This window comes from Ictalurus punctatus, chromosome 13, assembly GCF_001660625.3.
Source record: "Ictalurus punctatus breed USDA103 chromosome 13, Coco_2.0, whole genome shotgun sequence".
NCBI classification, from domain to species: domain Eukaryota; kingdom Metazoa; phylum Chordata; class Actinopteri; order Siluriformes; family Ictaluridae; genus Ictalurus; species Ictalurus punctatus.
The window spans coordinates 1,822,321-1,847,247 of NC_030428.2; the positions used below are offsets into that span (position 1 = coordinate 1,822,321).

General features: G+C 37.4%; 1 protein-coding gene across 5 annotated transcripts; it reads right to left on the bottom strand.

Moving 5' to 3' along the window:
* Positions 1–1,474: 1,474 nt before the first annotated feature.
* On the bottom strand, positions 1,475–24,927 carry LOC108273577 (pancreatic secretory granule membrane major glycoprotein GP2). Of its 5 annotated transcripts, XM_053685425.1 has the most exons (27): positions 24,834–24,927; positions 23,948–24,007; positions 22,920–22,955; positions 22,692–22,715; positions 19,485–19,508; positions 19,270–19,284; positions 17,357–17,371; positions 16,683–16,706; positions 16,484–16,507; positions 16,269–16,283; positions 14,356–14,370; positions 10,813–10,827; positions 9,918–9,947; positions 9,716–9,742; positions 9,501–9,515; positions 7,055–7,069; positions 6,382–6,396; positions 6,060–6,074; positions 5,847–5,861; positions 5,632–5,646; positions 5,416–5,433; positions 4,616–4,723; positions 3,863–4,047; positions 2,903–3,057; positions 2,105–2,347; positions 1,857–2,019; positions 1,475–1,755 (listed from the first exon to the last, which is right to left on the bottom strand). In XM_053685425.1, exons 2-27 carry the CDS (start codon positions 23,991–23,993, stop codon positions 1,678–1,680), a joined length of 1,350 nt encoding a protein of 449 aa, XP_053541400.1. In that variant the 5' UTR covers positions 23,994–24,007; positions 24,834–24,927; the 3' UTR covers positions 1,475–1,677. The 5 variants fall into 5 exon arrangements, with proteins under 5 accessions (XP_053541400.1, XP_053541402.1, XP_053541401.1 ...); XM_053685427.1 differs by lacking the exons at positions 7,055–7,069; positions 9,716–9,742; positions 9,918–9,947; ... (5 more) ...; positions 19,270–19,284; positions 19,485–19,508 and having other exon boundaries at positions 24,834–24,924; XM_053685426.1 differs by lacking the exons at positions 7,055–7,069; positions 9,501–9,515; positions 9,716–9,742; ... (5 more) ...; positions 19,270–19,284; positions 19,485–19,508 and having other exon boundaries at positions 24,834–24,924.

The following is a 24,927-nucleotide window of genomic DNA, read 5'->3' on the forward strand; positions in this document are numbered from 1 at the left end:
CCTTAATACCAACAACATTTTCTAATCTATCAAGTAGAATAGTGTGATCTATAGTATCAAAAGCTGCACTAAGGTCGAGTAACACAAGCAGCGAGACACAACCCTGATCGTAAGTCAGTAGAAGGTCATTTACTACTTTAACTAACGCTGTCTCTGTGCTATGATGAGGATATATGTGCCATATGAGGTTAAACAAAAATTGAGTCTTACTAACTATGTTCTCAGTACGCCTTGTCATAGACATAAAACCTGCATGTGTCATATCAATCTGTTGAAAAAGTATCATGCTCGTCCTTCACTGTCTGAGTCCAAGCCTGTTCCTGCTGTGATCAGCAGTTGTTACACTTCCTGTAGAAGGGCAAAGTTCTCCTTCTGAATATTCCCCAGAGGTTGATGATCTATATCTTGGAAGAAACTGCGTGTCTTGTCTCCACTTAGCCAATTCTGAAGCCGTAAAGCGGATGCCAGAGAAGTTGGAAGGGTTGTCTCCATCATCTCAGCAAGACATTAAAACATTAATAAGTAGGTTTCCTAATCTAATCTAAGTAGGTTTCCTAATCTATTTAGGTTTCCTAAACGGGCAATTATGAAACAGGAAACTGAGTATTTATTGAAAAATGGGTTAGCTGTTCCGAGTGCGAGTCCATGGTGCTCCCTGTGTCTTTTGGTGCCAAAATATGATGGTTCTTTTTGTTTTTCCACAGATTACAGAAAGGTTAATGATGTGACAACCTGATTCATTTCCTCTTCCCAGAATGCAGGATTGTGTTGATTCTGTTGGTGCGGCTAAGTTCACTTTCAAACTGGACCTTCTTAAGGGTTATTGGCAAGTTCCCCCTTACCCCATGAGCAACTGAGATCTCTGCTTTCGCTACACCAAACAACTTCCTCCAGTATACAGACATGGCTTTTGGTCTTCGTAACGCTCCAGTGACTTTCCAACGGCTTATGAATCGGGTATTAGGGGATGTTCCGAACTGCGCTGCATATCTTGATGATGTGATAGTCTACTCAAATACCTGGAAGCAACAGCTTGAGCTACTAGAGGTGGTTTTTACTCGTCTCTCAGATGCCTCTGTCGTGTTAAACTTGCATAAATGTGAATTTGGAAAAGGAGTTGTCTCCTATTTGGGTAAACAGGTAGGACAAGGCGTGGTTACACCGTTAACTGCCAAAATTGAGGCGATCTGCATGTTCTTTGGCTCCTTCATTTTTAAAGGTCAATTCCATTAAATCCCGAGCTGGTTACTCTGTGCGGCCTAACCTAGACTGGGCCGTAACAGTGTATTTTATTTTTATGTTTTCATTTAATATATTTGTGTTGTAATTGTTCTTAAGTTCTTGTCATTTGTTTGCTTAATTAATGTTTTTAATTATTAATGATTTCAGTGATATTTTTCAATTATTCAATATTAAATATACACAACTTTTTACAGTATTTGAGGTTTAAAGAGAATAAAAGCAACAAGAATAAAATGCTTGAAAGATTTATTATGACTAATGATGATGATTAAGCCAGCACAGATGAGTACAATCACTTACAAGATGTTATGAATTAAAAAAAGCTGAATTTTGATATAATTTGCTTTTATGATTAAAGCAAAGCAATAGTTAATGATTAAACATAAAACAAAGATTTAAAAAAATTGATAGCAGTGTAAGTTTCAAGCAAACAAATCAGAATTCCATGGTAATGGCAGCTGAATCGTAGAAATCTACAGCTCGGCGTCTTCTGGAAGGATTTTCAGTGCACATCTGAGAGAGGAAATGAGAAAATAAATGCATGAATTGCAAATGCAAATGGAATTCCTAATATTCTAAAACATCTTTCTTAACTTGTCTTATGGAAAACATACCTGTGCACAGTTGCCTGTCTGCAGCAGACAGAGATGGACCTGGCAGTGCAGGTAGATCTTGTTGGAGAAGCCGGTGAATGTGAACATCCTGAATGAGAAGTAGCTGGTCGTGGAGACACCATTCTGCAACACCGCCACCGTGCCGTCATTGGGGTTCGGACACCTGCAAAAAGAATTAAAGAAATTACCTTTACGTAAGTTATCTGATGTGTATAATGACATTTTTAGTCTCTTTTTTTTTCACCTACTCGTTACTGATCAGGTCCCAGCGGATGTAATAGTCGATCTGGTTGACGGGCGTGGCCCAGCAGCTGTCCAGCACAAGCCCGATTTGAGTGCTGTCGAACTGATCCACTTGCACAGCTATATACATCTGATGGTTCACTTCTAGGGTCACATTGCCAAAGAGTGGAACCTGGAATGTATCACTGGTATACGGGATCATGCTGATCTGGTACGAGCCCTCAGTAGACAGATGCTTGCTGATTACACTGTGAGCAGAAATAAATGCATTTAACTTCTAAAATAATAATGATAATGATGATGATAATAATGATAGTAATGATGATGATGATAAGAAGATTAGCTAGATTTTTATGGTACCTTTCATGTACTATTTAAGTGTTGATGTGATTGAACAGGGTTTGCAGTAATCAGGCCTGGTTGTGTCTAGTCCAGCTGAACCCCATTATGAATGCAGTTTCATGGATTTGGGGAATTAGTAACTAGGGGGCAAATACATTTTCACACAGGCCCAGCTGGTATTGGATAACGTTTTTTGCTTCAATAAATAACTCTCATTTAAAACTGCATTTTGTGTTTATTCAGGTTGCCTTTGTTTTAAGATTAGCTATATTTTTATGGCACCTATCATGTATTAATTTCATTATTAATTATTAGCAATTATAAAATGTCAAATGGTACAACAGAGTTAAAATTAGAGAAAAGCTCAAGTAAAACAATGTTTTAAGCTGCTTTTGAAAACTGCTGAAGATTAGCATAGCAAAGTATGTCTGCTTAAATTGTGACACTGCTGCTAGACTTACCCTCCTATGCCTTCGATAGCCGTGGGCATGGAGATGCTCTGGATGAGTGGATACACACAGGAAAAGGTGATGTTGAGCCCACCAGTGCGACTAATCACACCCGTCAAGTCAGTTGTCCCAACGCTGTTCTTGAAAACGATGTGCGTGCTGTTATTCTAAAGAAACAGGCAAAATTAACAGAATTATAGAACTCAGCCTTGAGAGTCTGGATTGCATAATTACATCATAAAGCCTTAATTTATTTTTAAATCTGACGTTTGATGTCTGCAATGTAACAGACTATAATAATTCTGCTAAAAATGCAAATAATACAATAAGAGTCCACAAATTAACACAATAAGAGCTCTATTTCCATGAAAACATAATTTTCAATCTTATGTTGCTATTTTGGTCATGTGCACAAATCATGTACAGCTCACGTGACAATGTGAGTACTGTGTTACTACCACGTGATCAATTGATGCAGAAAACATACATATTTAAGTTTATGTGACTTTTCTGTAAAGTTAATTTGTGCATTCTTTTGTGCATAAGGGAAACGTAAACTCAGTTTACTCGTAAACTCAGAAATCAGTTGAAAAACATCCACTTATTTACTTATTTACAGTCAGGGCTAATATCAAAGAATATCAAAGGTGTTGTCAGTTAGTCTTGCACTTTATTACAAATGCTTTACGTTTATGCTCTTACAAGATAATCTCAAAATTTGTTGAAATAATTAAATTGTAAATAAGACATTGTGTTATTCCTCTTATACCAACAGTGATTTGACCAAGTGCAGTGTTTAATTTATTAATGAATGGCACACTTTGTAATTGTTTAATGTTACATTTAATTTTATGGAAATCAACGCAACAAATCAGTTCCTGTTGTCACTTATGGTATAGCATCTATTCTATAGCACTAAATATACAGCTGTGTAAAGTTGAAAGTAAATATAAAAGACCGCTGGTTTTGTACCTCCAGAGTTGTGCCACACATGTTGACATTACTGTCAAAGCTGAACACCAGCCTGTTATTTTGGAGCTCCCCTTTGCAGTTTGGGTCGTTAAGGTGGAGAACATCAGCAGAATATCCAGCTTCAAAGAGCTCACAGCGAGACAGAGAAAGTAATGCAGCACTTCCTGAACATGTCTCAATGGCGTCTGAGGGGGAAATGGAGCCAACAGTCAGAACATTTCTAATGAGTTCTAATTAGAAATGCATGAAAGGAAAAGGATCATGTAAAAAAAAAAATAATAATAATAACTGTAACACTGGTTAAACTCTCTGGTTCGTAAACTCAAGAATAACTGTAGTAATTGAAAGATAGGTAATAGATGAAGGTTATGTTATTTCATTAAATATTCTATACTCTAAAGCTTGTGCCACCATCTAGCCACTAAAAGCCTTAGTATATTTCACACAGAGACGCAAACTCTGCAGACAAACACGTTATGCGACGGACAAGGTGTGTCCAAACCAATTCATACCAAAGATGGATGACTTATCATAATAGCTTGTGAAGGTGCAGTTATCTTCACACAACCCTTTCCAATGACATTAAGTATGCTGGGGTCTTATTTTTGACAGTCATTTTTACCTGGTTTTATGTTGAACTGTACTTTGTATATTGCCAAAAACTGCATAGTACATTTAGGCTTCTACATAGGATGCTCCATTAGCATGCTCCACTGATGTTGGGGACAAACAATAGTAAAATAAGAAATTTACCATAAATATTCGGGCTGTGCGTTGTAAAGTATCCACATCCACAGCCATAGACTCCATTTATCTGCCTACAGACTTCATCTGAAGCGCAGTTCAGGGTCTGACAGGGTGCTATAAAGAGAGACAAGAAGAAAGATAATTAAACCAGTTTTATTACATTATAAACTAACCAACCAAGCACTCTTACTCAATTCTATAGTTTAACTGTAATAAGTACAAAAAAAAATAACAAGGTGGATTATTTTCCTGTAACAGATTGTTTTGGGTGGGACTTTTGGGCTGTAATTGGTGGATTGTCGTGTCCGTCAGCTGTGAAGATATAATTCCATGCTCTCTCGTCCAGTTCCCATGGCAACAGTAAGATCAAGTGATGTGCTACAAGTGACTTGATAACTGAGTATACTAGATGACTTGGCTGACTGTCTGCCACAGTTCTAATTAATTTTTTTATTTTTAATTTCTCTCTCTTCTCCTTCTTTTGGGTGTTCAAATACATCAGATGAATACATTTTCAGCTAATATGGTATACTTATTGCTGTCTGTGTATTTGTGATGTTCATGATCATGTTGTCATAATTATAAGAAAAACATAGTCAGGACAATATAAACACAGCTGATTGCTGATTTGTTACAAAAAGCAGTACAAAAAAATGAAACAAAGACAGTCAATTTTCAGTTCAGATGCATCTGAAACAAAGCTGATTTAGTTCTTTCAAAAGAGCCCTGAATATTCACACACACACACACACACAGTTCTGAATTGTCATGTGTTATTAGTTATGGCACTGTCAGTATAAGATTACCTGGTGTTGTTGTCTCTTCTGTCATTTTGAGGAAGAGACGGAGAAGAACAGAGAGGGAGAAAGAACGATACAAATGAATGATTCACATCCACATTGTGATAAAATATACCGATGTGTATTTAAAAACATATTAGATCCTATACGTCAAAGGAATGGGATAATGGGTGGAGTTAATGTTCACACGTTTATACATACACACTGTCAGTGAAACTTTACCTGTCGTTGTCTCTTCTGTCATTTTGAGGAAGAGACAGAGAAGAACAGAGAGGGAGAAAGAACCATACAAATGAGTGATTCACCACGAGATTATTATAAAATATACTGATATGTATTTATAAACATATTAGATCCTATACGTCAAAGGAATAGGATAACGGGTGGAGTTAATGTTCACATGTTCATATATACCCACACTGTCACTGAAACTTTACCTGTTGTTGACTCTTCTGTCATTTTGAGGAAGAGACAGAGAAGAACAGATAGGGAGAAAGAACCATACAAATGAATGATTCACATCCACATTATTATAAAATATACTGATATGTATGTAAAAACGTATTAGATCCAATACGTCAAAGGAATGTCATAATGGGTGGAGTTAATGTTCACACGTTTATACATACACACTGTCAGTGAAACTTTACCTGTTGTTGTCTCTTCTGTCATGTTGAGGAAGAGACAGAGAAGAACAGAGAGGGAGAAAGAACCATACAAATGAATGATTCACCTTGAGATTATTATAAAATATACTGATGTGTATTTAAAAACATTTTAGATCCTATACGTCGAAGGAATGGGGTAATGGGTGGAGTTAATGTTCACAGGATTACATATACACACATTGTGATAAAATATACCGATGTGTATTTAAAAATGTATTAGATCCTATACGTCGAAGTAATGGGATAATGGGTGGAGTTAATGTTCACATGTTCATGTATATCCACACTGTCAGTGAAACTTTACCTGCTGTTGTCTCTACTGTCATTTTGAGGAACAGAAAGAGAAGAACAGAGAGGGAGAAAGAACGACACAAATGAATGATTCACATCCACATTATTATAAAATATACTGATGTGTATTTAAAAATGTATCAGAATGGGATAATGGGATAATGGGACGAATGGGATAATGGGTGGATGCAATGCTCACATATTTATATATACTGTCATATCATGGTAAACTCATGACTCCATTTTTCAGAATGCATTGCACACTACAATCATGGCCAACGACTACAACTCACAAAACTACACACAGACACGGCACCTTTTCCTGAGGACTAATCAGAGACACCTGTTCCCAATTATACTCACAATCACACCACACATAAAAGAGACACTCATACACAATGTCTTTGTGAAGTAATACGCTCAGTTACATTTTGTCTCTGCCGTTACCAAGCATTGAGACCATGTTTGTTTATTCTGGTTTTGACTTTGTTCTTGTTTTTGATCGCATCTTTTTGCCTTGCCTTGTTTAGACTATTTGCCTGAATGCCTGAGCTCTGCCTGTCTTTGTTTATTGATTTCTGCCTGATCCCTTGGACTTGTTATTTTATTAAACTGCCATACCTGCACTTGCTTCCGTCCTAACCCGCATTATGTGACATATACACATAGTGTCAGTGAAACTTTACCTGTTGTTGTCTCTTCTGTCATTTTGTGGTAGAGACAGAGAAGAACAGAGAGGGAGAAAGAACCATACAAATGAATGATTCACATCCACATTATGATAAAATATACTGATGTGTATTTAAATGGAACCCAGTCTATGAAGACTTGTATGGTTTATTAGATTAAGGCTGACATCTGCTATATAAATCCTCTTTACAAAAACACTCTAGATGTCAGGGTTTTTATTAAATAACAGAAATCCTTGCACTTGTAGGCCACCATTGCTGTTTACATTGCAATGTATTCTGAGTAGTGACGTCAAATGGTTGCAATAGTTGTGATCCTCCTGCAACCCTACAGCGATATAAACATGTCTTCAGCCTTTTCAATTTGAACCTGAGCGTAACATAAGCGGGGAGGCTAAAATAGAAGACATTACTCAAAACGTACATTAAATTGAAGATGATTAGAGAAGTGAGGAGGCAAGAGTGAGGCAAAATCCATGGTGTTTGTGCAGCAACTGCACGTCTATGCTAACCGAGAGCGTTTGTTGTTCAAGGTGAGCATATGGATTAAACTATCGTTTTATGATGAAACGTATTCTAATATCAATCATTTTTAGAGATTATCAGCCATCTCACCGTCGTTTACTTTATCCTGTTAAAATTCTTATGGCCCGCCAGCGTGCTGTCGCCATGTTATGAGCAAATCTATGCTAGCTACACAGCTTCTCTATGTACAAAGCTATTCATATCTTTGGAAAGCTAAGATTCTTCTGATTCGATTGACATAAACCGTTTTGAGATACAATCACAACAGCAGCTACAATCAACGTCTCTGTCAGACCACCAACATACAAACAAACATTTACAACATGGAGGCAACTCACCTAAGCCTCATAGTAATCCACTGATCCATAACATCCTGACAAAAACAGTCCTGTTACACTGGCAAAGGTCCAACCAATCCAATTATGTCAAAATATTTAGTCCAGCTTTGAAAAGAGACCAAAACCATGCATGTACTCCAAATGATTCAAGAACAGCTTTAATTTGACTTTGGGAATGCCTTGGCTAAATGTTTTAGGCTCATTTTACAGGAGCTTTACTTTATGAGAAAATGCACACTAACAAGATGCTTACGGATTTGATTATCCATCCATCCATCTTCTATACCGCTTATCCTTTTCAGGGTCACGGTGAAACCTGGAGCCTATCCCAGGGAGCACTGGGCACAAGGCGGGGTACACCCTGGACAGGTTGCCAATCCATTGCAGGGCACAATCACATACATACTCACGCACCCATTCATACACCACGGAGACTTTTGGACAATCAGCCTACCATGCATGTTTTGGGACTGGGGCAGGAAACAGGAATACCCGGAGGAACCCCCGCAGCACGGGGAGAACATGCAAACTCCGCACACACAGGGCCATGGTGGGAATCGAACCCCCAACCCTGGAGGTGTGAGGCGAACGTGCTAACCACCGTGTGCCACCATGTGCCCGGGTTTGATTATATTTACAGATATTCCCTTTATCACAGCACACAAGACCTAGAAAATTACAGCCAAAAGCAGCACAGTGTGGCATTATTTTCATGTTGCTGGGGCTAGTAGCTAATTCTTTTGAGTGCTCAAACATTTTACGTCATGGACTCAGAGCGCACTGCGCATGTCATGTAATGGTGGCCTCGGCAGGTTAAAATATGTATTAAATATAAAGGATTTTTAAAGTAATTAACATATTGCATGTGCTTCTAACAACTTATTTTAGTAGGAGAGGGCAATTACTGCGTGTTAAGGCCAACAAGTCTTCAGTGTCAGGGTTCCTTTTAAAAATGTATCAGATCTCATAAGTTGAAGGAATGGGATAATGGGTGGAGTTAATGTTCACATGTTCATATATACCCACACTGTCAGTGAAACTTTACCTGCTGTTGTCTCTACTGTCATTTTGAGGAAGAGAAAAAGAAGAACAGAGAGGTAGAAAGAAGGACACAAATGAATGATTCACCTCCACATTATTATAAAATATACTGATGTGTATTTAAAAACGTATTCGATCCAATACGTCGAAGGAATGGGATAATGGGTGGAGGTAATGTTCACACGTTTATACATACACACTGTCAGTGAAACTTTACCTGTTGTTGTCTCTTCTGTCATTTTGAGGAAGAGAAAGAGAAGAACAGAGAGGGAGAAAGAACCATACAAATGAATGATTCACATCCACATTATTATAAAATATACTGATGTGTATTTAAAAACGTATTAGATCCAATACGTCGAAGGAATGGGATAATGGGTGGATGTAATTTTCACAGGATTATATATACACACATTGTGATAAAATATACCGATGTGTATTTAAAAACGTATTAGATCCTATACGTCGAAGGAATAGGATAATGGGTGGAGTTAATGTTCACATGTTCATATATACCCACACTGTCAGTGAAACTTTACCTGTTGTTGTCTCTTCTGTCATTTTGAGAAACAGACAGAGAAGAACAGAGAGGGAGAAAGAACAATACAAATGAGTGATTCACATCCACATTATTATAAAATATACTGATGTGTATTTAAAAACGTATTAGATCCAATACATCGAAGGAATGGGATAATGGGTGGAGGTCATGTTCACATGTTTATTTATACACACACTGTCGGTGAAACTTTACCTGTTGTGGGTGGCACTGTTGTTGTAGCTGTATTAGAAAGAGAAAAATTAAACGAGTGAGATAATTAATGATAATTATTGATATTAATTTAAAAAACATTAATATTCATTAATAATGTATGTCACAGTTTAATAAAGGTGTTGGCTCATTAGGTATGTATTGTCATGTGTTATTAGTTATGACACTTTCAGATTAAGTTTACCCATTGTTGTTGTTGTTATTGTTGTCTCTTCTGTCATTTTGAGGAAGAGACAGAGAAGAACAGAGAGGGAGAAAGAACGATACAAATGAATGATTCACATCCACATTATTATAAAATATACTGATGTGTATTTAAAAATGTATTAGATCCAATACGTCGAAGGAATGGGATAATGGGTGGATGTAATGTTCACAGGATTATATATACACACACTGTCAGTGAAACTTTACCTGTTGTTGTCTCTTCTGTCATTTTGTGGTAGAGACAGAGAAGAACAGAGAGGGAGAAAGAACGATACAAATGAATGATTCACATCCACATTGTGATAAAATATACTGATGTGTATTTAAAAACGTATCAGATCCTATATGTCGAACGAATGGGATAATGGGTGGATGCAGTGCTCACATATTTATATATACTGTCATATCATGGTAAACTCATGACTCCATTTTTCAGAATGCATTGCACACTACAATCATGGCCAACGACTACAACTCACAAAACTACACACAGACACGTCACCTTTTCCTGAGGACTAATCAGAGACACCTGTTCCCAATTATACTCACAATCACACCACACATAAAAGAGACTCTCATACACAATGTCTTTGTGAAGCAATACGCTCAGTTACATTTTGTCTCTGCCGTTACCAAGCATTGAGACCATGTTTGTTTATTCTGGTTTTGACTTTGTTCTTGTTTTTGATCGCATCTTTTTGCCTTGCCTTGTTTGAACTGTTTGCCTGAATGCCTGAGCTCTGCCTGTCTTTGTTTATTGATTTCTGCCTGATCCCTTGGACTTGTTATTTTATTAAACTGCCATACCTGAATTTGCTTCCGTCCTAACCCGCATTATGTGACATATACACATAGTGTCAGTGAAACTTTACCTGTTGTTGTCTCTTCTGTCATTTTGTGGTAGAGACAGAGAAAAACAGAGAGGGAGAAAGAACGATACAAATGAATGATTCGCATCCACATTATGATAAAATATACTGATGTGTATTTAAATGGAACCCAGTCTATGAAGACTTGTATGGTTTATTAGATTAAGGCTGACATCTGCTATATAAATCCTCTTTACAAAAAGACTCTAGATGTCAGGGTTTTTATTAAATAACAGAAATCCTTGCACTCGTAGGCCACCATTGCTGTTTACATTGCAATGTATTCTGAGTAGTGACGTCAAATGGTTGCAATAGTTGTGATCCTCCTGCAACCCTACAGCGATATAAACATGTCTTCAGCCTTTTCAATTTGAACCTGAGCGTAACATAAGCGGGGAGGCTAAAATAGAAGACATTACTCAAAACGTACATTAAATTGAAGATGATTAGAGAAGTGAGGAGGCAAGAGTGAGGCAAAATCTATGGTGTTTGTGCAGCAACTGCACGTCTATGCTAACCGAGAGCGTTTGTTGTTCAAGGTAAGCATAGGGATTAAACTATCGTTTCATGATGAAATGGATTCTAATATCAATCATTTTTAGAGATTATCAGCCATCTCGCCGTCGTATACTTTATCCTGTTAAAATTCTTATGGCCCGCCAGCATGCTGTCGCCATGTTATGAGCAAATCTATGCTAGCTACACAGCTTCTCTATGTACAAAGCTATTCATATCTTTGGAAAGCTAAGATTCTTCTGATTCGATTGATATAAACCGTTTTGAGATACAATCACAACAGCAGATACAATCAACGTCTCTGTCAGACGACCAACATACAAACAAACATTTACAACATGTAGGCAACTCACCTAAGCCTCATAGTAATCCACTGATCCATAACATCCTGACAAAAACAGTCCTGCTACACTGGCAAAGGTCCAAACAATCCAATTATGTCAAAATATTTAGTCCAGCTTTGAAAAGAGACCAAAACCATGCATGTACTCCAAATGGTTCAAGAACAGCTTTAATTTGACTTTGGGACTGCCTTAGCTAAATGTTTTAGGCTCATTTTACAGGAGCTTTACTTTATGAGAAAATGCACACTAACAAGATGCTTACAGATTTGATTATCCATCCATCCATCTTCTATACCGCTTATCCTTTTCAGGGTCACGGTGAAACCTGGAGCCTTTCCCAGGGAGCATTGGGCACAAGGTGGGGTACACCCTGGACAGGTTGCCAATCCATTGCAGGGCACAATCACATACATACTCACGCACCCATTCATACACCACGGAGACTTTTGGACAATCAGCCTACCATGCATGTTTTGGGACTGGGGCAGGAAACAGGAATACCCAGAGGAACCCCCGCAGCACAGGGAGAACATGCAAACTCCGCACACACAGGGCCATGGTGGGAATCGAACCCCCAACCCTGGAGGTGTGAGGCGAACGTGCTAACCACCGTGTGCCACCGTGTGCCCGGGTTTGATTATATTTACAGATATTCCCTTTATCACAGCACACAAGACCTAGAAAATTACAGCCAAAAGCAGCACAGTGTGGCATTATTTTCATGTTGCTGGGGCTAGTAGCTAATTCTTTTGAGTGCTCAAACATTTTACGTCATGGACTCAGAGCGCACTGTGCATGTCATGTAATGGTGGCCTCGGCAGGTTAAAATATGTATTAAATATAAAGGATTTTTAAAGTAATTAACATATTGCATGTGCTTCTAACAACTTATTTTAGTAGGAGAGGGCAATTACTGCGTGTTAAGGCCAACAAGTCTTCAGTGTCAGGGTTCCTTTTAAAAATGTATCAGATCTCATAAGTTGAAGGAATGGGATAATGGGTGGAGTTAATGTTCACACGTTTATACATACACACTGTCAGTGAAACTTTACCTGTTGTTGTCTCTTCTGTCATTTTGAGGAAGAGAAAGAGAAGAACAGAGAGGTAGAAAGAACCATACAAATGAATGATTCACATCCACATTATTATAAAATATACTGATGTGTATTTAAAAACGTATTAGATCCAATACGCCGAAGGAATGGGATAATGCTTGGATGTAATGTTCACTGGATTATATATACACACATTGTGATAAAATATACCGATGTGTATTTAAAAACGTATTAGATCCTATACGTCGAAGGAATAGGATAATGGGTGGAGTTAATGTTCACATGTTCATATATACCCACACTGTCAGTGAAACTTTACCTGTTGTTGTCTCTTCTGTCATTTTGAGGAACAGACAGAGAAGAACAGAGAGGGAGAAAGAACAATACAAATGAGTGATTCACATCCACATTATTATAAAATATACTGATGTGTATTTAAAAACGTATTAGATCCAATACGTTGAAGGAATGGGATAATGGGTGGAGGTCATGTTCACATGTTTATTTATACACACACTGTCGGTGAAACTTTACCTGTTGTGGGTGGCAATGTTGTTGTAGCTGTATTAGAAAGAGAAAAATGAAAGGAGTGAGATAATTAATGATAATTATTGATATTAATTTAAAAAACATTAATATTCATTAATAATGTATGTCACAGTTTAATAAAGGTGTTGGCTCATTAGGTATGTATTGTCATGTGTTATTAGTTATGACACTTTCAGATTAAGTTTACCCATTGTTGTTGTTGTTATTGTTGTCTCTTCTGTCATTTTGAGGAAGAGACAGAGAAGAACAGAGAGGGAGAAAGAACGATACAAATGAATGATTCACATCCACATTATTATAAAATATACTGATGTGTATTTAAAAATGTATTAGATCCAATACGTCGAAGGAATGGGATAATGGGTGGATGTAATGTTCACAGGATTATATATACACACACTGTCAGTGAAACTTTACCTGTTGTTGTCTCTTCTGTCATTTTGTGGTAGAGACAGAGAAGAACAGAGAGGGAGAAAGAACGATACAAATGAATGATTCACATCCACATTGTGATAAAATATACTGATGTGTATTTAAAAACGTATCAGATCCTATATGTCGAACCAATTGGATAATGGGTGGATGCAATGCTCACATATTTATATATACTGTCATATCATGGTAAACTCATGACTCCATTTTTCAGAATGCATTGCACACTACAATCATGGCCAACGACTACAACTCACAAAACTACACACAGACACGTCACCTTTTCCTGAGGACTAATCAGAGACACCTGTTCCCAATTATACTCACAATCACACCACACATAAAAGAGAGTCTCATACACAATGTCTTTGTGAAGCAATACGCTCAGTTACATTTTGTCTCTGCCGTTACCAAGCATTGAGACCATGTTTGTTTATTCTGGTTTTGACTTTGTTCTTGTTTTTGATCGCATCTTTTTGCCTTGCCTTGTTTGGACTGTTTGCCTGAATGCCTGAGCTTTGCCTGTCTTTGTTTATTGATTTCTGCCTGATCCCTTGGACTTGTTATTTTATTAAACTGCCATACCTGCACTTGCTTCCGTCCTAACCCGCATTATGTGACATATACACATAGTGTCAGTGAAACTTTACCTGTTGTTGTCTCTTCTGTCATTTTGTGGTAGAGACAGAGAAAAACAGAGAGGGAGAAAGAACGATACAAATGAATGATGCACATCCACATTATGATAAAATATACTGATGTGTATTTAAATGGAACCCAGTCTATGAAGACTTGTATGGTTTATTAGATTAAGGCTGACATCTGCTATATAAATCCTCTTTACAAAAAGACTCTAGATGTCAGGGTTTTTATTAAATAACAGAAATCCTTGCACTCTCATAGGCCACCATTGCTGTTTACATTGCAATGTATTCTGAGTAGTGACGTCAAATGGTTGCAATAGTTGTGATCCTCCTGCAACCCTACAGCGATATAAACATGTCTTCAGCCTTTTCAATTTGAACCTGAGCGTAACATAAGCGGGGAGGCTAAAATAGAAGACATTACTCAAAACGTACGTTAAATTGAAGATGATTAGAGAAGTGAGGAGGCAAGAGTGAGGCAAAATCCATGGTGTTTGTGCAGCAACTGCACGTCTATGCTAACCGAGAGCGTTTGTTGTTCAAGGTAAGCATATGGATTAAACTATCGTTTTATGATGAAATGGATTCTAATATCAATCATTTTTAGAGATTATCAGCCATCTCGCCGTCATTTACTTTATCCTGTTAAAATTCTTATGGCCCGCCAGCGTGCTGTCGCCATGTTATGAGCAAATCTATGCTAGCTACACAGCTTCTCTATGTACAAAGCTATTCATATCTTTGGAAAGCTAAGATTCTTTTGATTCGATTGATATAAACCGTTTTGAGATACAATCACAACAGCAGATACAATCAACGTCTCTGTCAGACCACCAACATACAAACAAACATTTACAACATGTAGGCAACTCACCTAAGCCTCATAGTAATCCACTGATCCATAACATACTGACAAAAACAGTCCTGTTACACTGGCAAAGGTCCAAACAATCCAATTATGTCAAAATATTTAGTCCAGCTTTGAAAGGAGACCAAAACCATGCATGTACTCCAAATGGTTCAAGAACAGCTTTAATTTGACTTTGGGACTGCCTTAGCTAAATGTTTTAGGCTCATTTTACAGGAGCTTTACTTTATGAGAAAATGCACACTAACAAGATGCTTACAGATTTGATTATCCATCCATCCATCTTCTATACCGCTTATCCTTTTCAGGGTCACGGTGAAACCTGGAGCCTTTCCCAGGGAGCATTGGGCACAAGGTGGGGTACACCCTGGACAGGTTGCCAATCCATTGCAGGGCACAATCACATACATACTCACGCACCCATTCATACACCACGGAGACTTTTGGACAATCAACCTACCATGCATGTTTTGGGACTGGGGCAGGAAACAGGAATACCCGTAGGAACCCCCGCAGCACAGGGAGAACATGCAAACTCCGCACACACAGGGCCATGGTGGGAATCGAACCCCCAACCCTGGAGGTGTGAGGCGAACGTGCTAACCACCGTGTGCCACCGTGTGCCCGGGTTTGATTATATTTACAGATATTCCCTTTATCACAGCACACAAGACCTAGAAAATTACAGCCAAAAGCAGCACAGTGTGGCATTATTTTCATGTTGCTGGGGCTAGTAGCTAATTCTTTTGAGTGCTCAAACATTTTACGTCATGGACTCAGAGCGCACTGTGCATGTCATGTAATGGTGGCCTCGGCAGGTTAAAATATGTATTAAATATAAAGGATTTTTAAAGTAATTAACATATTGCATGTGCTTCTAACAACTTATTTTAGTAGGAGAGGGCAATTACTGCGTGTTAAGGCCAACAATTCTTCAGTGTCAGGGTTCCTTTTAAAAATGTATCAGATCTCATAAGTTGAAGGAATGGGATAATGGGTGGAGTTAATGTTCACATGTTCATATATACCCACACTGTCAGTGAAACTTTACCTGCTGTTGTCTCTACTGTCATTTTGAGGAAGAGAAAGAGAAGAACAGAGAGGGAGAAAGAAGGACACAAATGAATGATTCACATCCACATTATTATAAAATATACTGATGTGTATTTAAAAATGTATCAGATCCAATATGTCGAAGGAATGGGATAATGGGTGGAGGTCATGTTTACATGTTTATTTATACACACACTGTCAGTGAAACTTTACCTGTTGTTGGAATTGTTGTTGTAGCTGTATTAGAAAGAGAAAAATGAAACAAGTGAGATAATGAATTATATTTATTGATATTAATTTAAAAAACATTAATATTCATTAATATTGAACGTCACAGTTTAATAAAGTTATTGGCTAGTTAGGTATTTATTGTCATGTATTATTAGTTATGATACTTTCAGTTTAAGTTTACCTATTGCTGTTGTTGTTGTCTCTTCTGTCATTTTGTGGTAGAGACAAAGAAGAACAGAGAGGGAGAAAGAACGATACAAATGAATGATTCACATCCACATTGTGATAAAATATACTGATGTGTATTTAAAAACGTATCAGATCCTATATGTCGAACGAATGGGATAATGGGTGGATGCAGTGCTCACATATTTATATATACTGTCATATCATGGTAAACTCATGACTCCATTTTTCAGAATGCATTGCACACTACAATCATGGCCAACGACTACAACTCACAAAACTACACACAGACACGTCACCTTTTCCTGAGGACTAATCAGAGACACCTGTTCCCAATTATACTCACAATCACACCACACATAAAAGAGACTCTCATACACAATGTCTTTGTGAAGCAATACGCTCAGTTACATTTTGTCTCTGCCGTTACCAAGCATTGAGACCATGTTTGTTTATTCTGGTTTTGACTTTGTTCTTGTTTTTGATCGCATCTTTTTGCCTTGCCTTGTTTGGACTGTTTGCCTGAATGCCTGAGCTTTGCCTGTCTTTGTTTATTGATTTCTGCCTGATCCCTTGGACTTGTTATTTTATTAAACTGCCATACCTGCACTTGCTTCCGTCCTAACCCGCATTATGTGACATATACACATAGTGTCAGTGAAACTTTACCTGTTGTTGTCTCTTCTGTCATTTTGTGGTAGAGACAGAGAAAAACAGAGAGGGAGAAAGAACGATACAAATGAATGATGCACATCCACATTATGATAAAATATACTGATGTGTATTTAAATGGAACCCAGTCTATGAAGACTTGTATGGTTTATTAGATTAAGGCTGACATCTGCTATATAAATCCTCTTTACAAAAAGACTCTAGATGTCAGGGTTTTTATTAAATAACAGAAATCCTTGCACTCTCATAGGCCACCATTGCTGTTTACATTGCAATGTATTCTGAGTAGTGACGTCAAATGGTTGCAATAGTTGTGATCCTCCTGCAACCCTACAGCGATATAAACATGTCTTCAGCCTTTTCAATTTGAACCTGAGCGTAACATAAGCGGGGAGGCTAAAATAGAAGACATTACTCAAAACGTACGTTAAATTGAAGATGATTAGAGAAGTGAGGAGGCAAGAGTGAGGCAAAATCCATGGTGTTTGTGCAGCAACTGCACGTCTATGCTAACCGAGAGCGTTTGTTGTTCAAGGTAAGCATATGGATTAAACTATCGTTTTATGATGAAATGGATTCTAATATCAATCATTTTTAGAGATTATCAGCCATCTCGCCGTCATTTACTTTATCCTGTTAAAATTCTTATGGCCCGCCAGCGTGCTGTCGCCATGTTATGAGCAAATCTATGCTAGCTACACAGCTTCTCTATGTACAAAGCTATTCATATCTTTGGAAAGCTAAGATTCTTTTGATTCGATTGATATAAACCGTTTTGAGATACAATCACAACAGCAGATACAATCAACGTCTCTGTCAGACCACCAACATACAAACAAACATTTACAACATGTAGGCAACTCACCTAAGCCTCATAGTAATCCACTGATCCATAACATACTGACAAAAACAGTCCTGTTACACTGGCAAAGGTCCAAACAATCCAATTATGTCAAAATATTTAGTCCAGCTTTGAAAGGAGACCAAAACCATGCATGTACTCCAAATGGTTCAAGAACAGCTTTAATTTGACTTTGGGACTGCCTTAGCTAAATGTTTTAGGCTCATTTTACAGGAGCTTTACTTTATGAGAAAATGCACACTAACAAGATGCTTACAGATTTGATTATCCATCCATCCATCTTCTATACCGCTTATCCTTTTCAGGGTCACGGTGAAACCTGGAGCCTTTCCCAGGGAGCATTGGGCACAAGGTGGGGTACACCCTGGACAGGTTGCCAATCCATTGCAGGGCACAATCACATACATACTCACGCACCCATTCATACACCACGGAGACTTTTGGACAATCAACCTACCATGCATGTTTTGGGACTGGGGCAGGAAACAGGAATACCCGTAGGAACCCCCGCAGCACAGGGAGAACATGCAAACTCCGCACACACAGGGCCATGGTGGGAATCGAACCCCCAACCCTGGAGGTGTGAGGCGAACGTGCTAACCACCGTGTGCCACCGTGTGCCCGGGTTTGATTATATTTACAGATATTCCCTTTATCACAGCACACAAGACCTAGAAAATTACAGCCAAAAGCAGCACAGTGTGGCATTATTTTCATGTTGCTGGGGCTAGTAGCTAATTCTTTTGAGTGCTCAAACATTTTACGTCATGGACTCAGAGCGCACTGTGCATGTCATGTAATGGTGGCCTCGGCAGGTTAAAATATGTATTAAATATAAAGGATTTTTAAAGTAATTAACATATTGCATGTGCTTCTAACAACTTATTTTAGTAGGAGAGGGCAATTACTGCGTGTTAAGGCCAACAATTCTTCAGTGTCAGGGTTCCTTTTAAAAATGTATCAGATCTCATAAGTTGAAGGAATGGGATAATGGGTGGAGTTAATGTTCACATGTTCATATATACCCACACTGTCAGTGAAACTTTACCTGCTGTTGTCTCTACTGTCATTTTGAGGAAGAGAAAGAGAAGAACAGAGAGGGAGAAAGAAGGACACAAATGAATGATTCACATCCACATTATTATAAAATATACTGATGTGTATTTAAAAATGTATCAGATCCAATATGTCGAAGGAATGGGATAATGGGTGGAGGTCATGTTTACATGTTTATTTATACACACACTGTCAGTGAAACTTTACCTGTTGTTGGAATTGTTGTTGTAGCTGTATTAGAAAGAGAAAAATGAAACAAGTGAGATAATGAATTATATTTATTGATATTAATTTAAAAAACATTAATATTCATTAATATTGAACGTCACAGTTTAATAAAGTTATTGGCTAGTTAGGTATTTATTGTCATGTATTATTAGTTATGATACTTTCAGTTTAAGTTTACCTATTGCTGTTGTTGTTGTCTCTTCTGTCATTTTGTGGTAGAGACAAAGAAGAACAGAGAGGGAGAAAGAACGATACAAATGAATGATTCACATCCACATTGTGATAAAATATACTGATGTGTATTTAAAAACGTATCAGATCCTATATGTCGAACGAATGGGATAATGGGTGGATGCAGTGCTCACATATTTATATATACTGTCATATCATGGTAAACTCATGACTCCATTTTTCAGAATGCATTGCACACTACAATCATGGCCAACGACTACAACTCACAAAACTACACACAGACACGTCACCTTTTCCTGAGGACTAATCAGAGACACCTGTTCCCAATTATACTCACAATCACACCACACATAAAAGAGACTCTCATACACAATGTCTTTGTGAAGCAATACGCTCAGTTACATTTTGTCTCTGCCGTTACCAAGCCTTGAGACCATGTTTGTTTATTCTGGTTTTGACTTTGTTCTTGTTTTTGATCGCATCTTTTTGCCTTGCCTTGTTTGGACTGTTTGCCTGAATGCCTGAGCTCTGCCTGTCTTTGTTTATTGATTTCTGCCTGATCCCTTGGACTTGTTATTTTATTAAACTGCCATACCTGCACTTGCTTCCGTCCTAACCCGCATTATGTGACATATACACATAGTATCAGTGAAACTTTACCTGTTGTTGTCTCTTCTGTCATTTTGTGATAGAGACAGAGAAAAACAGAGAGGGAGAAAGAACGATACAAATGAATGATGCACATCCACATTATGATAAAATATACTGATGTGTATTTAAATGGAACCCAGTCTATGAAGACTTGTATGGTTTATTAGATTAAGGCTGACATCTGCTATATAAATCCTCTTTACAAAAAGACTCTAGATGTCAGGGTTTTTATTAAATAACAGAAATCCTTGCACTCTCATAGGCCACCATTGCTGTTTACATTGCAATGTATTCTGAGTAGTGACGTCAAATGGTTGCAATAGTTGTGATCCTCCTGCAACCCTACAGCGATATAAACATGTCTTCAGCCTTTTCAATTTGAACCTGAGCGTAACATAAGCGGGGAGGCTAAAATAGAAGACATTACTCAAAACGTACATTAAATTGAAGATGATTAGAGAAGTGAGGAGGCAAGAGTGAGGCAAAATCCATGGTGTTTGTGCAGCAACTGCACGTCTATGCTAACCGAGAGCGTTTGTTGTTCAAGGTGAGCATATGGATTAAACTATCGTTTTATGATGAAATGGATTCTAATATCAATCATTTTTAGAGATTATCAGCCATCTCGCCGTCATTTACTTTATCCTGTTAAAATTCTTATGGCCCGCCAGCGTGCTGTCGCCATGTTATGAGCAAATCTATGCTAGCTACACAGCTTCTCTATGTACAAAGCTATTCATATCTTTGGAAATCTAAGATTCTTTTGATTCGATTGATATAAACCGTTTTGAGATACAATCACAACAGCAGATACAATCAACGTCTCTGTCAGAGCACCAACATACAAACAAACATTTACAACATGGAGGCAACTCACCTAAGCCTCATAGTAATCCACTGATCCATAAGATCCTGACAAAAACAGTCCTGTTACACTGGCAAAGGTCCAAACAATCCAATTATGTCAAAATATTTAGTCCAGCTTTGAAAAGAGACCAAAACCATGCATGTACTCCAAATGATTCAAGAACAGCTTTATTTGATTTATTTGACTTTGGGAATGCCTTGGCTAAATGTTTTAGGCTCATTTTACAGGAGCTTTACTTTATGAGAAAATGCACACTAACAAGATGCTTACGGATTTGATTATCCATCCATCCATCTTCTATACCGCTTATCCTTTTCAGGGTCACGATGAAACCTGGAGCCTATCCCAGGGAGCATTGGGCACAAGGTGGGGTACACCCTGGACAGATTGCCAATCCATTGCAGGGCACAATCACATACATACTCACGCACCCATTCATACACCACGGAGACTTTTGGACAATCAGCCTACCATGCATGTTTTGGGACTGGGGCAGGAAACAGGAATACCCGGAGGAACCCCCGCAGCACGGGGAGAACATGCAGACTCCACACACACAGGGCCATGGTGGGAATCGAACCCCCAACCCTGGAGGTGTGAGGCGAACGTGCTAACCACCGTGTGCCACGTGTGCCCGGGTTTGATTATATTTACAGATATTCCCTTTATCACAGCACACAAGACCTAGAAAATTACAGCCAAAAGCAGCACAGTGTGGCATTATTTTCATGTTGCTGGGGCTAGTAGCTAATTCTTTTGAGTGCTCAAACATTTTACGTCATGGACTCAGAGCGCACTGCGCATGTCATGTAATGGTGGCCTCGGCAGGTTAAAATATGTATTAAATATAAAGCATTTTTAAAGTAATTAACATATTGCATGTGCTTCTAACAACTTATTTTAGTAGGAGAGGGCAATTACTGCGTGTTAAGGCCAACAAGTCTTCAGTGTCAGGGTTCCTTTTAAAAATGTATCAGATCTCATAAGTTGAAGGAATGGGATAATGGTTGGAGTTAATGTTCACATGTTCATATATACCCACACTGTCAGTGAAACTTTACCTGCTGTTGTCTCTACTGTCATTTTGAGGAAGAGAAAGAGAAGAACAGAGAGGGAGAAAGAAGGACACAAATGAATGATTCACATCCACATTATTATAAAATATACTGATTTGTATTTAAAAATGTATCAGATCCAATATGTCAAAGGAAGGGGATAATGGGTGGAGGTCATGTTTACATGTTTATTTATACACACACTGTCAGTGAAACTTTACCTGTTGTTTGAATTGTTGTTGTAGCTGTATTAGAAAGAGAAAAATGAAACAAGTGAGATAATGAATGATATTTATTGATATTAATTTAAAAAACATTAATATTCATTAATATTGAACGTCACAGTTTAATAAAGTTATTGGCTAGTTAGGTATGTATTGTCATGTATTATTAGTTATGATACTTTCAGTTTAAGTTTACCTATTGCTGTTGTTGTTGGCTCTTCTGTCATTTTGTGGTAGAGATCGAAAAGAACAGAGAGGGAGAAACAACGATACAAATGAATGATTCACTTCCACATTATTATAAAATGTATTAATGTTCATTTAAAAACATATCAGATCTCGAATGTTGAAGGAATGGGATTATGGGTGGCGTTAGTGTTCACATGTTTATATATTTATACACACACTGTCAGTTAAATTTTACCTGTTGTCATTGTAGCGTGTACTGTCACCACCCCACCTAATAGAGAGAGAGAGAGAGAGAGAGAGAGAGAGAGAGAGATTGAGATTTCATATGAAAACTAATTTAGACTTTTCTCACTCTTTTGAAGTGCATAGGTCATCATGCCATTTGAAGATAGCATTTTTTAAGGACTCGATAAGTTTCGTAGCTGTAAGATCTGATTGATTTTTCAGCATATAGGCTCCATCCTCTCCCTAAACCACTAATATGAGCTGGAACAAGGAATGTTCAAGTAGAAGTTCAGCCAAAAATCTAGTAATAATCTAATTGAGAGCTCAATTGGCATAAAAAATAATGTATACATCTCAATTGGCACAGAGTAAACCATTTTTATGAATTTTAATATATGGAATTGATTGACGTTTTTTTTTTCTGTAGACTTTTTAATTGTAAATCGACACATTTAAAGACCGGAAATGATCACATTTATGAATTATGAAAAATCTAAATAAAGCTATTAAATAATGTTAACCTTCTGTCCAAAATCGCACTGAAGTGACAAGTCCTATAGTAACAGTGGATATAAAAAGTCTACATGCCCCTATTAAATGGCAGGTTTTTGTGGTGTAAAAAAAATTAAACTGAGTTAATTCCTGTCAGGACCTTTTTCACCTTAATTGTGAAATTGCAACACATAAATATTAAGTGAAAATGTAAACATGTATATCAGTTTGCATTTTTGTTTACACGGTCGTACGTCTGCCAAATTGCAATTGCCTTTCTCAAGTCTTACGAGTTATGACCCTGTCATATCAAAACCTCATTTGTTATTTCACTTCCTGCCTAACCTCCTCTTCACCTGATTCTGACGGTGCCTAGTTCCACCAGAATTAATTTAGGGGTTTCTCACTAGTTGGGGAAAATACTTATGCAATCACAAATGATCATGGTTTTATTGTCTGTTATGGGCTATTTTGTGTAGATGCATGACATATTATCCTCAATACCTTTCTGTTATAATGTTAAAAAACAAACAAACAAAGACTTACTGAAAAAGAGCAGGGCAGCCATACACGGAAGAATTGTGCACCCCATGAGTAGCAGTGAAACTGGAATGGGGGAAAAAGAGACATCTTAGCACACGCATATTATCGCTGACAAAGGAGAAGGTAAACGCACGTGAGATGAGAACATAATGTTTTCATTAGAGTAAGTAATACCTTTTGCTTTTCATATTTAGATAAACATTTTGATAATGTCTAGAATGACGGCTGTGCAATTGTGGTGGGATAAAATGTGGTGTCAATTTATTTCTCTTTATTAGTGCAATACTACTGAATTTAAAAAAATTGCACAGCTGCAGGAATATTAGCCATCTGAATACCTGTTAGTTTAGTTCACCATGTCAAATAAAGAGTAATTCAAGGGAAATGTTTAAAAATGCACATTCATTTTTACTATTTATCATTGGCAAAATAAGGTTTTTGTTGATTGCATGTGCAAAACAAAACAACATATATATATATATATATATATATATATATATATATATATATATATATATATATATATATATATATATATATTTAATTGAATATTATTTTTGTCTTCTGTGGATGTAATTTTAAGAGCAATATTACATATAATTTTTAATGTAGTAACAAACTATTTTTTTTTATAGAAATTACATCTAACCAGTAACATCAATTTTATGAAATTTAATTTTGTGGTTAGCAGTTGAGTCATGCGTTCTTTGCTGCTTTATTACTGTATGTACTTGCTTCATCTGCTTGGAACCTACTACAACAAATAATTGTTTTTAATTAAATATCTGCTACTTGTTTGTAGATATAGCTCTATTAATCGATTAGTTACTTAATTAATAAGTAGATAAATCAATTCACCAATTAATGCGTGAATTAATTAAAATCTTACCAGGCTGTAGATAACTGTTAACGCGTCTGCAGAACCACAGTAGAACTGTCTACATGAAGAGAGAATCACCAGGCATCTTATATAGACCTCATAA

Excerpts from the sequence above, each read along its gene's own strand:
- LOC108273577 (XM_053685425.1), bottom strand. The coding sequence starts at position 23,993 with ATGGGGTGCACAATTCTTCCGTGTATGGCTGCCCTGCTCTTTTTCA. Across the intron at positions 22,956-23,947 it reads GGCTGCCCTGCTCTTTTTCA|GTGGGGTGGTGACAGTACAC; the intron begins GTAAGTCTTTGT and ends TCTCTCTATTAG. Across the intron at positions 2,020-2,104 it reads TGGGACCTGATCAGTAACGA|GTGTCCGAACCCCAATGACG; the intron begins GTAGGTGAAAAA and ends TTCTTTTTGCAG.